Source organism: Zonotrichia leucophrys, chromosome Z (genome assembly GCF_028769735.1).
Source record: "Zonotrichia leucophrys gambelii isolate GWCS_2022_RI chromosome Z, RI_Zleu_2.0, whole genome shotgun sequence".
In the NCBI taxonomy this organism is placed as follows: domain Eukaryota; kingdom Metazoa; phylum Chordata; class Aves; order Passeriformes; family Passerellidae; genus Zonotrichia; species Zonotrichia leucophrys.
Window position 1 is genome coordinate 11,405,762 of NC_088200.1, and position 13,496 is coordinate 11,419,257.

At 38.5% G+C, this 13,496-nt stretch overlaps 1 protein-coding gene across 1 annotated transcript in view; it reads right to left on the minus strand.

The window, feature by feature from the left end:
• Positions 1-1,798: 1,798 nt before the first annotated feature.
• Positions 1,799-13,496, minus strand: part of LMBRD2 (LMBR1 domain containing 2) — a 32,396-nt gene continuing 20,698 nt past the window's right edge. Inside the window, exons 15-18 of the mRNA XM_064735789.1 lie at positions 13,382-13,428; positions 11,513-11,615; positions 10,211-10,340; positions 1,799-7,741 (exon numbers count right to left, since the gene is read on the minus strand). Of these exons, the coding sequence (XP_064591859.1) occupies positions 7,681-7,741; positions 10,211-10,340; positions 11,513-11,615; positions 13,382-13,428 (341 nt within the window). The 3' untranslated portion in view covers positions 1,799-7,680. The remainder of the gene's footprint in view (positions 7,742-10,210; positions 10,341-11,512; positions 11,616-13,381; positions 13,429-13,496) is intronic.

The following is a 13,496-nucleotide window of genomic DNA, read 5'->3' on the forward strand; positions in this document are numbered from 1 at the left end:
ACTAGACATTTCTGTGGGAGGAACCTGAGAGCTTTCCTTGTTTGTGTGCAGCCCAGATTCATAAATCACTCCAATATCTGACCTCTGTTCATGAGCTGAATCTCTCTTTGCAGTCCAGGTCATGCTGCCTGTGGGAGGGAAATTGTCTTCTCTCTCAGCTGGGCCCTGACCAACTTTGGCTTTTTGATAAAGCGCTCAAAAAATCCCAAAGGCAATGGCACATAATGAGCCAGTGCAGAATAAGATGCGAAAGACAGGATGTTTATGGAGAGAAAGGGTAAAGATCTTTATCACAGCATGCAGAGCAGAAACCAGGATGAACAAGCACCACGCCACTCTGCAGGTGGAGCTGCAGATGGAAGGGTAGTTAAATCAGAAGTCTGGTAATTTCACAGTCAGGCAGATGGTATTTCAGAAGATGTAAAATCCACTGAACACTCAATGTAGTTCCATTAGCAACTGCTAACAACAAAACACCAGAATTTATATTCTTCTCTGAGAAAATAAAGATCTGACAACAAACAACTGAAAGTTTGTACTGAATAAGGACAATTCCCATTAACTGAATTGCATAGATGGCAGACTGGTAGATTTAAGAGTAGTAACTTATCACTCTAAGTTCTGAAGGAAGAATGTGGCTGGTTAACTACCTGGGAAATTATTCACTTCCCTATTCAAACCACCTCTAAAAAAATATATATACACAGATCACTCACAGAATCACAAATAGTTTGTTTTGGAAGAACGTAAAGGTCATCTAGTTGCAACCTCACTGCTATGAATGTGAACACCTTCAGCTAGATCAGGTGCTCAGAGCACCCTCCAGCCTGATCTTGAAAGTTACAAGGGATGGGACATTCACCACCTCTCAGGGCAATTTGTGCCACTATCTCACCACTCACATTGTTAAATTCTTCCTTATATTTTACTTTAATCCACCCTCTTTCAGTTTAAAACCATTATCCCTTATAGGCTCTAGCCTAGTTGTAAACCCCCCAGAAGTATTGAAACGCTGCAGTGAAAACTCCCTGAAGCCTCCTCCTCTCCAAGCTGCACAAACCCAACACAGCCTTTTGTCACAGAGGAGTTGCTCCAGCTCCCTGACTGTCTTTGCATCTCTCCTTTGTGCTTGCTCCAACAGATCCATGGCCCTCTCAAGCTGGGACCACAGAGCTGGATGCAGCAGTGGTGGGTCTCACCAGAGCAGAGCCGAAGGGCAGAATCACCTCCCCCAACTTACAGACATAGTAAAATATTTAAATTTTAAGAAATTCTCTTCTTCCTTTACTTTTTTTTTTCTTTTCTGTAGGGAAAATAAAAGCAAAACGCATGTAAGAATGAGAAAGATGAGATGGAGTCAATTCCTTTGCTGTGTCCATCTCCTCACAGCTGCAGTGAATCTGTCTCTTGCCTTCATTGTCCCCAGGGGCCTGGATGAACTAGAAGGAATTGTCCTAGGATGAGTTCTCACAAAACAAGAAGAGATGTACAGACCCTACCTTTCATCCGACCTAATGCCCCACAGTGCCAAGTTAGTCCCAGAAGCACACAGTGTTCTCAGAGGTTTCCCTGACAACACCACGTATGCAGTATTCTTCTCGATTTCCTTTCTTAATCTGCCTTCAAGAAGATTCAAAGTGATAACCAAAACAAGGTTGGATTATCTTCTAAAGTATGAATATACTTTTAATAAAAGAAAACTTCCACCTGGAAAAAAGAAATAGATCAAGTTTCTCTAAATGACTACTTTCAAAAACACCTCAGAGAAGTATGAATATCTAAAATACACCAGGGAAAATGTATTGCAGAAATGATTTATTTCATGCCAATTTAAGTATTTGATTATATATATTGTAACACACATTTCAAAAATATAATCCAGTAACAACAGTAATTCAGAACACTACAGAGAAAAATGTTTAACTCAAATTTCAAAACAAGGTATTTATGCATACATACTTGTATCATAAGGCAAAAGAAGATAGTCTATCCATAAGCAGCACTCCTACAGCCTATCTTGATATACACTGGAGAATGGAGGCCTATTACTAAACTTATACTTACAAATGAATTCCCTTATCTTCCAGATGCCTCTACAGAAACACAATGTATTTCTATTGGAAATAATTATTTTCTACTTTGACAGTGAAAGTATCACTCTGAAACTACTAGTTCACAGGAATATGTCAAATATAACAACATCATCCTGAGGAAATAACTGAAGCTGCATACTAAAACACACACATGCACACAAAAGCATGCTGAGGACTTCATTCCAGTGCATTCTAAGAGAAACAAAGAATAAACCTGATTGGGCTTATGATATGACCCAAACAGAGGGTATCAAATATAATGCAAAAAAATCAACAACAGCAATTAATGTATTTAAAAGGGATCAAATTCAACGTGTCTTTTGGTTTTTTTTGGCTAGGAATGCTGAATTTCTGTTAACATAATCAAATGGTGTAGGAGTGTCTCAGCTTCAGATTAGACTACTTAATTAGAGGCACAGCTAGTGTTAGGTGACTGCCATGAAGCAGTACATATTCCTGCAGAGCCCATTAGGGAAAAGGAATGTAAAAGTTTCAGAAAGTTTGAAAGATTCACAACTAAGCTGCTCTGAAAAAAGTAACAATTTTTTGAATTTCAAAGAAAAATTAAAAAGCTAGGACACGATATATCCCCTTAGTAATGTTATTGTTAATAATTAAGATGCACCTATATCTCTATAATGAACCATTCAGATTTTTTTAAGAAGCTTCATAAAAAGTTTTCCTTCATAAAGTGTTCTCTATTTGGTATTATGAATGCCCCTCAGATTTCAAGTAATTAAAGCAATAATGAAAACTGAAACTAAATATAGTATTTTTCACATAGTATTTACAGTTTTCCAAGACAAATTTAATAAAATACAAATTACCATAATTATAGAAAACCATAGTAATAATTTTTAATACTTCCTATGTAAAAATCATTGTTCATTTTATTTTACAATAGCACGAAAAAATATTGAAAAGACAGCAGCTTTCTACCATTCCTGTTAACACTGTTAATGACTGCTTTACAAGTGCTTGATTGCAAAATGAAGTCACATTACATACCATGATTCTTCCAGTAGTGTAATTTATAGAAGCATAAAGTTTCTTTTTTTCTTAACACTTTACTGTAGTTAAATAACAAGCTATGTCGTCCTTTGCCCAAAGCAAACTATCACTATAAGCACAGATTAGAAGTTACATTATCTTTTACCTTCCCTCATAAACACTGCCTCACTTCACAGCTGAGAGATGCACCCCTCCTTAGCTCAGTAGGGCACATATATCCCAATATACATATCAAAATACGTATTAAGAAAAAGAGAACTCCAAATCTAGTAGGAGTAATAAGTTTGACTACAGCTTTTTGCCTATCCATACTTTTTAAGAACTCCAACACTGAATAGGTACTGTTTTCACACTGCTTTTTGAAGTCCATTGTGACTTGCACACATTATTTTCACTCATTTAAATCTTTGACAGGAAGACATTCAAATATTTGTACTTAACTTGGGTGGGATTTTTGGTGTTTTGGGGCTTTTTTTGGTGTTCACTGATAGAGAGAAAACTGCAGAAATGATGGCAAGAAGTATACACTAACTGCTCAGTAATTCAGGAAGTGAAACAATAAAGATATATAAAATTTACATTCTTTAGCAGCAAATAAATATGACTCTATAAATACACTGACTGAAAAATACGTTAACACTGAGTTTCCAACAGCACAGTTTGCAAGGGAATTGTATTTAAATCACCTAATCTGTAGCATCAGAAGTGATGCAGGAACACTGTTAGTCTAGAATACAGTCACTGCTTAAACACATCAAAGCTAATTTTAAATTCGTTTAGCTGTAGGGCTACTAGGACTGGAGCTGTAGCAGGAAAGAACCCATCAAGAGTTGCCAAAATCTGTCTGAGAAGCACCAAGGAAACCCAGAACAGTTTGGGTTGCAAGGGATCTGTAAAGGCCACCTAGTCCAGCCCTCCTGGTTAGCCAGCACATCTTCAACTAGAACTGGGTGCTCAGAACCATGTCCAGCCTGGGCTTGAACATTTCCAGGGATAGGGCATCCACAGCTCTCTGGAGAGGGGTAAATCCTTAGGGACACAGCCCCCAGCCAAGTTCAGCATTATTTGTACTATAGCAGTAACCAAATTTGTTTGAAACTAGCTTAAGTGAACAGAAAATATTATTCTTCTATAGTTGTACATGATTATTTCTTTATTGAAAATATTCCAGATTCAGTCATATGAACCCATAGTGAGTTTTCAAAACATACTTTAAATTAGGCAATAAATTGCATGTAATTGGAGCCTGGATAACTCCTGGTCAGCAATACATACAGTAGAGGAAACCTGACTTCACTTATCAACTCCCTGTTTAACCAAACAGCATCCAGAGAGGATGTGACACCAGGCATTGCCAAGCATGATGCAGAGAATTCTTTACAGCTTTTCAGAGCTCAAAAAGCAGCCACTGGTTCTCTCTTACTGCACTGCCAACGTCAAAAACGTTCAGCGCGGAATGTCTATGTTAGAATCTGAAATCCAACTGCCATTAATTTATACAGTCAACTCTTCAAATTACTGTATTCCAATGAAATATGCACTAGGGACTAGTTACCTGTTTTATATAAAACCTTGACCATGTTTCCTCTGAAAATTCTGTTTGCAGCCATTTCACTGAGAGGGGAAAAAACAGGCCCCAAGAAGGCTCAATCCCATTATCTGGTCACCAGGGAGGAGGTAAAGTTATTTCACAGATTTTCAGAAAACAGAAGCTCCTTGTAATAGCTTTTCTACTGGCTCTGATGAGATCCCTTTGAAGTGACATCTCAAGAGTTATATAAAGAGTTTGAATTTTATTTCTGCCACAGGTTTTCATAAATAAACTGCCGATATAAATTTTTAAAACAGAAATATAGAGTCTAAGAACAGTCATATGGATGAGTGCCCAAGAACGTATACAATGCCTTTCATATAAGGATGAATTCAAGATAGTACTACTAAGTAGTTCAAAAATAAATTAAATAGGTGCTACCATAGAATTCCTAAAGAAATATCTGAATAAAGAGAGACTCATCTTCTCAACTTCCAGTCCCTGATAAGATTCAAGCCTAAGACTTGGAACAAGCTTTTACAAACACAGAGTACTCAAACTAAAAAGTGACCTCATATGAGTAGTCTGGAAATTGCATGAGCTTGAATGCCTGTGGCCATGGCTGACATTCACTGTATTCACCTAAGAACAAAACTGACAATTATTGTATGTCTGCTAATTTATTAATATAATTATTTCTATACAAATAAAGATTTTTTTTCTCCTTCATAGTAACAATTCAGTGTTTCAAAACAGGCAGATCAATGTATTACAAATACCACTACTGTTACAACACATATACTAAAATCACAGGAGGTAGAGTTAGATCCCCATTAACAATTACTTGAGAAAACACAGACTATTGTTAAAAATTACTAGAATATCTCATTCATGAAAACTTACTTTTCAGAATAATTCATTCCTAGCTGCTTTAAAGATGTGTTTTTTAAGCATGATAAAGAATGTATGATAAAAACATGTTCTCTTTTAGTTTTCAACATAATTTTGCAAAAAGCACATAAGGAAGCTCCCAAGTGGCAAAGATTTCAGACAAAAACCAAAATGCTTTAAATTATTCAAATTTTCAAAGTTATCATGAATTTGACCACATCTTTTACCTTATGATTATATTTGAAAATTCATACAACTAACTATGGTTTAAAAATATGCCTACACTAATGAAATTAATGTGAAGCTTTTTTACACTGTTCATAATTGGCATTTTTGAATGGCAAAGTATTATTCTTTTTGCAACAACCTACTGCAAAATACAGGCACCTTAAAAACTGATATACATAATGCAACCAGGGTATTTAGGATATAAAAAGTGTTTACCATTACCTAGTCATGCTATGTATTTCCCTTCTTTTAAAGAAATAGTCTAGAGTTTGAAACCGTGCCTTAGGTTCGTGCAAATTATCATGTTTCAGTATTTAACTCCATCTTCATAGTATATTTCTTTTACAGTTACAAAAACAGTAGTGCCATGATTTTGAATCATTACATCTGTAAAGACCGTAAGCAGACATTGTATCTTCAATAATGTATTCCTGCTATTGCACATATGCTCATATGACAGTGACACTCAGGTCCATATTCAATTTCAATTATTTACACATGCTAAAATCATGTATCTGCTTGTAATGTTGGAAAAGAAAAAATACAGCCTTTTCTGACCACCACACATCGCTCCAAAATTTATACCAAAAATTTCATGGAATCACAGAGTACCAGGATGGAAGGAACCTCAAGGGCTATCTGGGGACACCAAGCTGTGCGGTGCAGTTGATAGTGGAGGGAAGGGAAGCCATCCAGAAGGACCTGGACAGGCTTGAGAGATGTGTCTGTACAAAGCAAGGGCAAGGTCTTATACCTGCGTCATTGCAATCCCAGGCACAGCTTACAGGCTGGGCATGAGCAGCCCCAGAGCAGCCGTGCCCAGAAGGGCTTGGGGGTGCTGTGGGTGAGAGGCTGCACATGGCCCAGCCATGGCACTCCCAGCCCAGAGAGCCAAACGTGTCCTGGGCTGCACCCAGAGCCCGTGGGCAGCAGGGCAGGGAGGGGATTCTGCCCCTCTGCTCTGCTCTGCTGAGACCCACCTGGAGCACTGCATGCAGCCCTGGGCTCCCAGCACAGGAACCACAGGGACCTGCTGGAGCCAGCACAGAGGAGGCCACCAGGTTGGTGAGAGGACTGGAGAACCTCCCTCAGTGAAGATCAGCTGAAAAAGTTGGGGCTTTTCAGCCTGGTGAAGAGAATGTTGTGTGGAGACCTCACAGGAAAAACTCTCCAGTGTGTGAAGGTGCCTAAAGGGAAGCTGGAGAGAGACTCTATGCCAGGAAGTGTAGTGACAGTACAAGGGGAAATGGCTGAAAATTTGAGGAAGACAGATTTAGATTAGATATGTAAAGAAACTCTTTACTGTATGGGTGGTGAGGCACTGGCACAGGCTGCCACACAGAACTTGTGGGTCCCATCCCTGGGTGTGTTCAAGGCCAGGCTGGATGGAGGGCTGAGCAGCACTAGAAGGTGTCCCTGCCATGGCAGAGGGGCTTGAAATTAGATGATCCTTAAGGATCCTTCCAACCCAAACCATTCTGTGACTATGATTTTACAGCCCAAACTTTGTCAGCAAAAGCATAGTTGATATAACTGCACTTTGGATGCATCAATATGCTCTCACAGCATTGGTTAAAATACAAAATAAAAAATTCCAGAAAATCTGTTCCCCAAACTTAGACTGTTACTCAAGTTGAGCCCTAGGTATATTAGTGAGTTTATCATCTATTAACTTTAAATAGTTTTCTCCTTTTGGTCATGACACAAAAGCCCACACTGATGCACAACAGTATCTACAACAGCAGAAGCATATTCCTATCACTAGAGGTGAAGTTATCATACACGTGCATTCCCAAAAGAGTTGTTCCTTCATGTTTTTTTTTTTTAAGAGTCTTTGACAGTTCAGTGACATATTGCAAATGCAGAATTTTCCAAGCAATGAGTAGGAGCTAGATTTCCACTGAATTTTCTTTAGCTTTCATGAGCTTAGACATCATCAAATATTTTGCTTCGAGACATTGACAGGTATCTTCCACCAGGCTGGTACCTGCAGAATCAATTTTAGAAGTGAAAAAGTGTCACAGGAAATAGAAAAATAAAGATCCATTAAATCATCTAACTCTCACTGCAATCTTTCTCCTTGACTCTAGTGGATGATGAATTTGATGTTCTACTGAATTAGTATTCATGAGAATTTGAAAGACAGTCATTAAATTAAACCTCATGTGACCTAGAGAAACAGTTGTATGAATACTGGGAGTCTTAAAGAACTGTTTCCTAAAACAAAGGAAAGAAGTTTGATGTTTTTGTTGAACAGGATCTTTTTAAAATTCCCAACTACACCAACAACTTAACAAACCAACAGAAACCTGAAACACAATAAATCCAAACAAACAAGGGCACCCATAAAGTAGCTGCAGGTGCTTAACAGTACATCTCATGGGGTTTTCTTAGAAGAAGAATATCAAAGATAATGCCTGCATCAAACAAATGTCTGCATGCTTATTGGTAAAAAAGAAATTTCACAAATTGTTGATCAAATATATTTTTAGAAACACTTTAAAAGCACAAAGTCCAACACAGGAACTATGAAGCTACTTGCTGTAGTATCTAGTAAAATCTGAATGAACACAAGCCAGAACCTGGTATCCTAACTGCCCTTACAGTCCAAAAGTGTTCTGTTTACTGCAGGAGCTCTAGTTTTGAAAACTAATATTACATAAGCTACTTCTACATTAACTGAAATTCCATATGCAATTACTCTTGACTTATTACCTCCATGAAATGAAATGAAGGTTACTAGGCAAAGCCCAACTAAGCTTTGAAGCTCCTGATTTTCTTTTTAAAGAAGCAGTTTAGAATGTTCCACTTTGCAAGGCATATATAGATTCCGGGAGACTTCTGACATTGTGCTTGAAAAGTATTTGCTCCAGAATAATTACATATGCATACTCCTGTTTATAGCAGACAATCCCTTTGACACTGCATGGAAGCCAACTGCTGACAGAAATTCTAGGGTAGCTCCTCTTTAAACTCGTGTGTTTAGAAACTCCCAAGTGCTCAAATGTGGTGACACAAGACTAAACCAGTTGTCTGAATCAACCTGTGAAACCTGGCAGTGCCATTTCACAGCATTCTTTACATGTTTCTGAGCGGGCATTTGTTATTGACATTACAGATAGAAGTCCACTGAAACAATGAAATAATAAAATAGTTTAAGCTGAAAAACAACAAATTATAAGGTTTTTTATGTGAATTTTGTATTATTTGTCATTTCTACACTATATCCACCCCCCCACCCAAAAAAAAAAACACCCATACAATGTATTGCTTCATTCTTAAATGAAGCAGAGCTTAGCAGTTACATAAGGTACTCTGAGGCAATTTGGTGTTGCAGTCACAACCAGACAATCACAAAATTCTCTACTACAGACAGAGCCACACAGTGCAGTCTGGTACTCTCTGCTCAGAAGTTCAGATTTTAATTTACTTTAGTAGCTCCAAGATCTGATACCCAGCTGTATTCCTGCAGCGGATCCTGTAACATTCAGTTTTATTTCCTGCAGCCTTTTCATAATGGATTTTTTACTGGGAAAGCTCAAGTGAGCTTTCTCCAGCTGAGCTTTGTAGGAAATCAGGGAAAACCTTACACTGCACCTCTGTCTGTTGAGGCATACACCTAGATCTGGCAGCTCAGTGTGCAGCTGCAGGCTGTGCCCTGGATGTCAGGAAATGGGAGCCCCAGGCAAGGTGCCAAGAACAACTAACAAAGGACACAGGGACCTTTGGCCCAGCCAGTGGACTGGACACTCTGAGACTGTGCAGGAGCCAAGGGTTCAGCTGGAAGAGCCTGGAACACGGTGCACATGGGCTGTGAGGGTGTAAAAGCTCCAGGATTCTTCTGTTTGGGGTTCCTTCCTAGAGGCACCAATTCAAGCTGTTATGCTGTCACTGCACCATGATTAAAGGAACCAGGTATCTGGGACTCTGCTATGGGAAATCTATGGTTGAGCTGGAAAGGGAAAATTTTCTGACTGTGAGAGTGGGGTGAGTAGGGAGGGAAAGGGGGTCTTGGTCCACCTGGTCCTTCGGTCACTGGAGCTGCCTGTGGTGAAGGGGCTTGGGTCCCAGCAGTGAAAGTCTGGGGTGGCACAATTGTGATCCCCTGACTGCACCATGAATGGCCACAGATGGTCACACCAGGAATCTTTCCTTAACATGCACATAATTCACTAGTTTGACATGCAGTGGTTTTCAAGTTATTCCATATATAACATTATATCCAGCTCAAATCTTATTCTGACATTTCTAAAAACCTGGAACACCTTCAGGTTTTAATAGATTTTAAAATTATTTCCTAATTATAGGGGAAAAGGAAGAAAGGAAAAAAGTTAGATGAAATTATAAACTTCGTTTGCAAAACTGTTATTATGAAACACTTAATACAGCTGTCATAGGTCAGAAAACGGAAGACAACAGAAACTTTTAACTGGAAATTACAGAGAACATTCCTCACCTTCCTGAGTCCGATTCAAGGGGGTCATCATTAACAGAGTCTGCATTAAAATCCAAAGGTTCTGCATCCTGGAGGAGTTCTATTCTATCTCTTTCAGTCCTACCATTTGAACGGGTATACTTTGATAGTGCTGAATAAGTAAAAGGAGTGAAAGACACTTATTTGCTTTGTAAACAGCCTGAAGGGTATGAAGACATTAAATCTAAAAAACCACTAAGAATAACAGAGCAATCTCATCCAAAGCAAAAGCACAATGATTTGGAGTAGATTTAATATTAAACCAAACTTGCTCAAACTTGTAGTATTTCTATTTAGTATCTCCACAGAAATCCAACTACAACTTTTGCCCCTCCAATAGGTTGAGATCTATCTTGCAAAGAATCATGGAAAATAAGAACCTACTGGCAGGCATTACTTTTAAATCATCCATTCATCCTCCCAGCTTCATGCTTTAACTAAGCTGTTCAGACCGGGTTTTTGTTTGTTTTTGTTTATTTTTTAAAAAATCAATCTCATGTGTTGTTTTGCAGTTCATTCTGTGACCTTCACTAGGTCAGTACCTATGTCTTGTTTTAGGGCTGGAATGCTACATGATCACATGATGAACATTAGAATGCAATTTCAGTTACTCTACCACTAAAAATCTGGGTTTGCAACTTTGTACAGAGGAGAGGGAAATCTATCAGTATTTTCTTAAAAGCATATTCAAAGCTTCCCTCCTCCCCTTTTTCCTCCTTTTTCTTCAGTTTCATTTGACTTGTTGTTAGCTTACAAGAGCACAAAAAATACAGAAAAACACATTCACATTCTGACAAAGTCTTTTGGAATTTAAAGCATCCACAAAAAAAAGTATTTTGCTAATACACATTATTAAATGAATGTATGAACTTATGTGGTGTCACATTTGTTGGTCATCTGACTGCTCCATTACTCCAGTCTGAGACAGCTCACTTGCAAGCAGAGGAGATGAATTTTAAGATTTACAACACCCAACTTCAAGTGCATCATGAAGTTTCATTGTTGACAAGTGCCAGTGGCAATCATTATATATCCCATAAGATCAAGTAGTTGGTCTGAAGGATAATAAGAACCTCCGGCCCAACTTTCGAGATGGAAAGAAATACAGTACTCTTTCGAGTGCTTTAAATGGCAAGGTGACACTGAGCCACAGAAGTGAACATTATTGGCACAGTATCTAAGACAAAAAGAAGAACATTTGAAACTACTTTGACAGCCAGTGTTGTGAAGAAAATGTACTGAAACAAAACAAAACAAACTTCCCCTCCAACCCACAAAGCTTACGTCTATTGGCATTGGTCTCTGAGAAGCTAGATTCTTTCTGATCTGTGTGGACAGCTCTGCTTCTGGTAGAATCCTCTCTATTTCCATACCTCTCCTTCCATTCCTGGAAAAAAGACCACCAAGAAAAATCTAAGTTGGGAGGAAAAAAGCAACACAGTAACTAACAGTTCAGTATCTAAATACAGGAAGAAAAGAATTTTTCTTTCATTTTAAACTCAAAATGTGTTCCTTCACTAAAAAAGTTATCATAATTGTTCTTAAGAAAAAGACTTCTATAAAAGAAATTGCATCTCGAATTTCCTCTCAAAGATCAGCTAACTGCTTTAAGTTATGGTGGGAACTGCTGCTTTTATTGATCACTACTTCCATCTAGTGGCAGAATGGAAAAATAATGAGATGCACATAGCACAGAAAAATTCATAGCTTAGTGTAAGGTCATTTCACTGTATATTAAATGTACATACATTTGCTGTTTTGCTTCCCAACAAGTTCAAGTTTTAAAACTACAAGCTGGAGGGAAAGGATCTGTCCTAGGGTGACATTATGATGCTTGTATCCCCAGTCATCTGTTCTGTTTATGCTGGATATTATATTCTGTGCCTTCAAGACTGGTTCTGAGAGTGAAGGTAGGAAGTGAAAAAGAAGCATGGAGTTTGTTATCAGGGACTGCACTGAATCCTCCACATTGGATGGATCAGAACAGAGCCCTCCATTGCTTTTTAGTTAGTTTAGCTAGCTGAGGCAGAGAAGATTTCCCTGGACTGGTTTTCTTTCCTTTTCCTTGGAACTGTTCGAGCCTGCTCTGGGCTGGGACCTGGGGAGCACCGAGAGCTTGCACTTTGTGGCCACCAGGGCCTGCTGTGGGCAGCAGCCTTTGCCAGTGCCGGAGGGATTGATAACAGAGTGACCGCCCATAGGTTGAGACTTTCTGAATTTGTCGTCTCTTCAGAGCGGTGAAAGAGTTTTGACACCTGGTATTGTTCATTTTGTGTGCTGGGGAATGCTTTGGCTGTTAAATAAACAGGTTCTTTCCACTTCTCTCTGAGGAAATGTTTCCTGATCCAGTCGGGGGAGGGGGCGTGTGGGTTTGCTTGCAGGGGGGACCCTTTTGGAAGTTTTCTCCCAAATTTGCCTAAACCAGGGCAGGATCAAAAGAAAGGTCTATGCAGCACTGGCTGTCACTGGGGATTAAACTATATCTGATCTTGGAAAACCAAGAGATTTTATTCCCAGTATTGTCTTGCAGGCACCCTTTCTCTCATCTACCTTTTATTGTGACTTTCTATTCTAGATTTTGTTACAAACTAGTGAAAAACTAAAGCTTCACAATCTTTCACTACAATATGTGCAGAAAACATAATTGAATCAAACATTCTGTTTGTTATTCAGCAGAAACTATTAATTCTGTCTTAAGTGTAATTTTCTCCTCTGGCAAAAAACAAAATAGAACCTGTGCCTATGACTTTCCAATGAGCACACAAAACACTAAATTTGGGAGGAGTCTACATTTCAGTATGACAACTCTGCAACTGCAGTAATTTCAAGCAGAGCAGTATCAGTCTAAGAGACTGGCAATATGCCATTTTACATTATTCTGTATCCTAGTAATCAGGACCCTTTCTAATGCTTGTTGTACCTATTGGCGTACACCACAGCACACTGAGTAACAATGGTGTCCAAGTAGTGTTATTAAAATTGTCCTCTAACCTATAAATAATCCAGTCAAGACTATTCATCAAGATTAAACTGATTCCATCAATTATTTGGGACTCTTTTTTTGTGAAATAGGCAAGTCTGAATTAAATATCCATGATAAATCCTATCAGATATTGCAGTGTAATGTTATAACTAGCCAAACAAATCTCATACCCTTCTTCTGCTTTCACCTTCTTCCTGCCTCTGTCGTTTCCTTTTCTCTAAAAATAAAAAAAAAAGAAACTTTATCTGAGCTCCATATATGGAAAATCATTAGCATTTTTTAAAA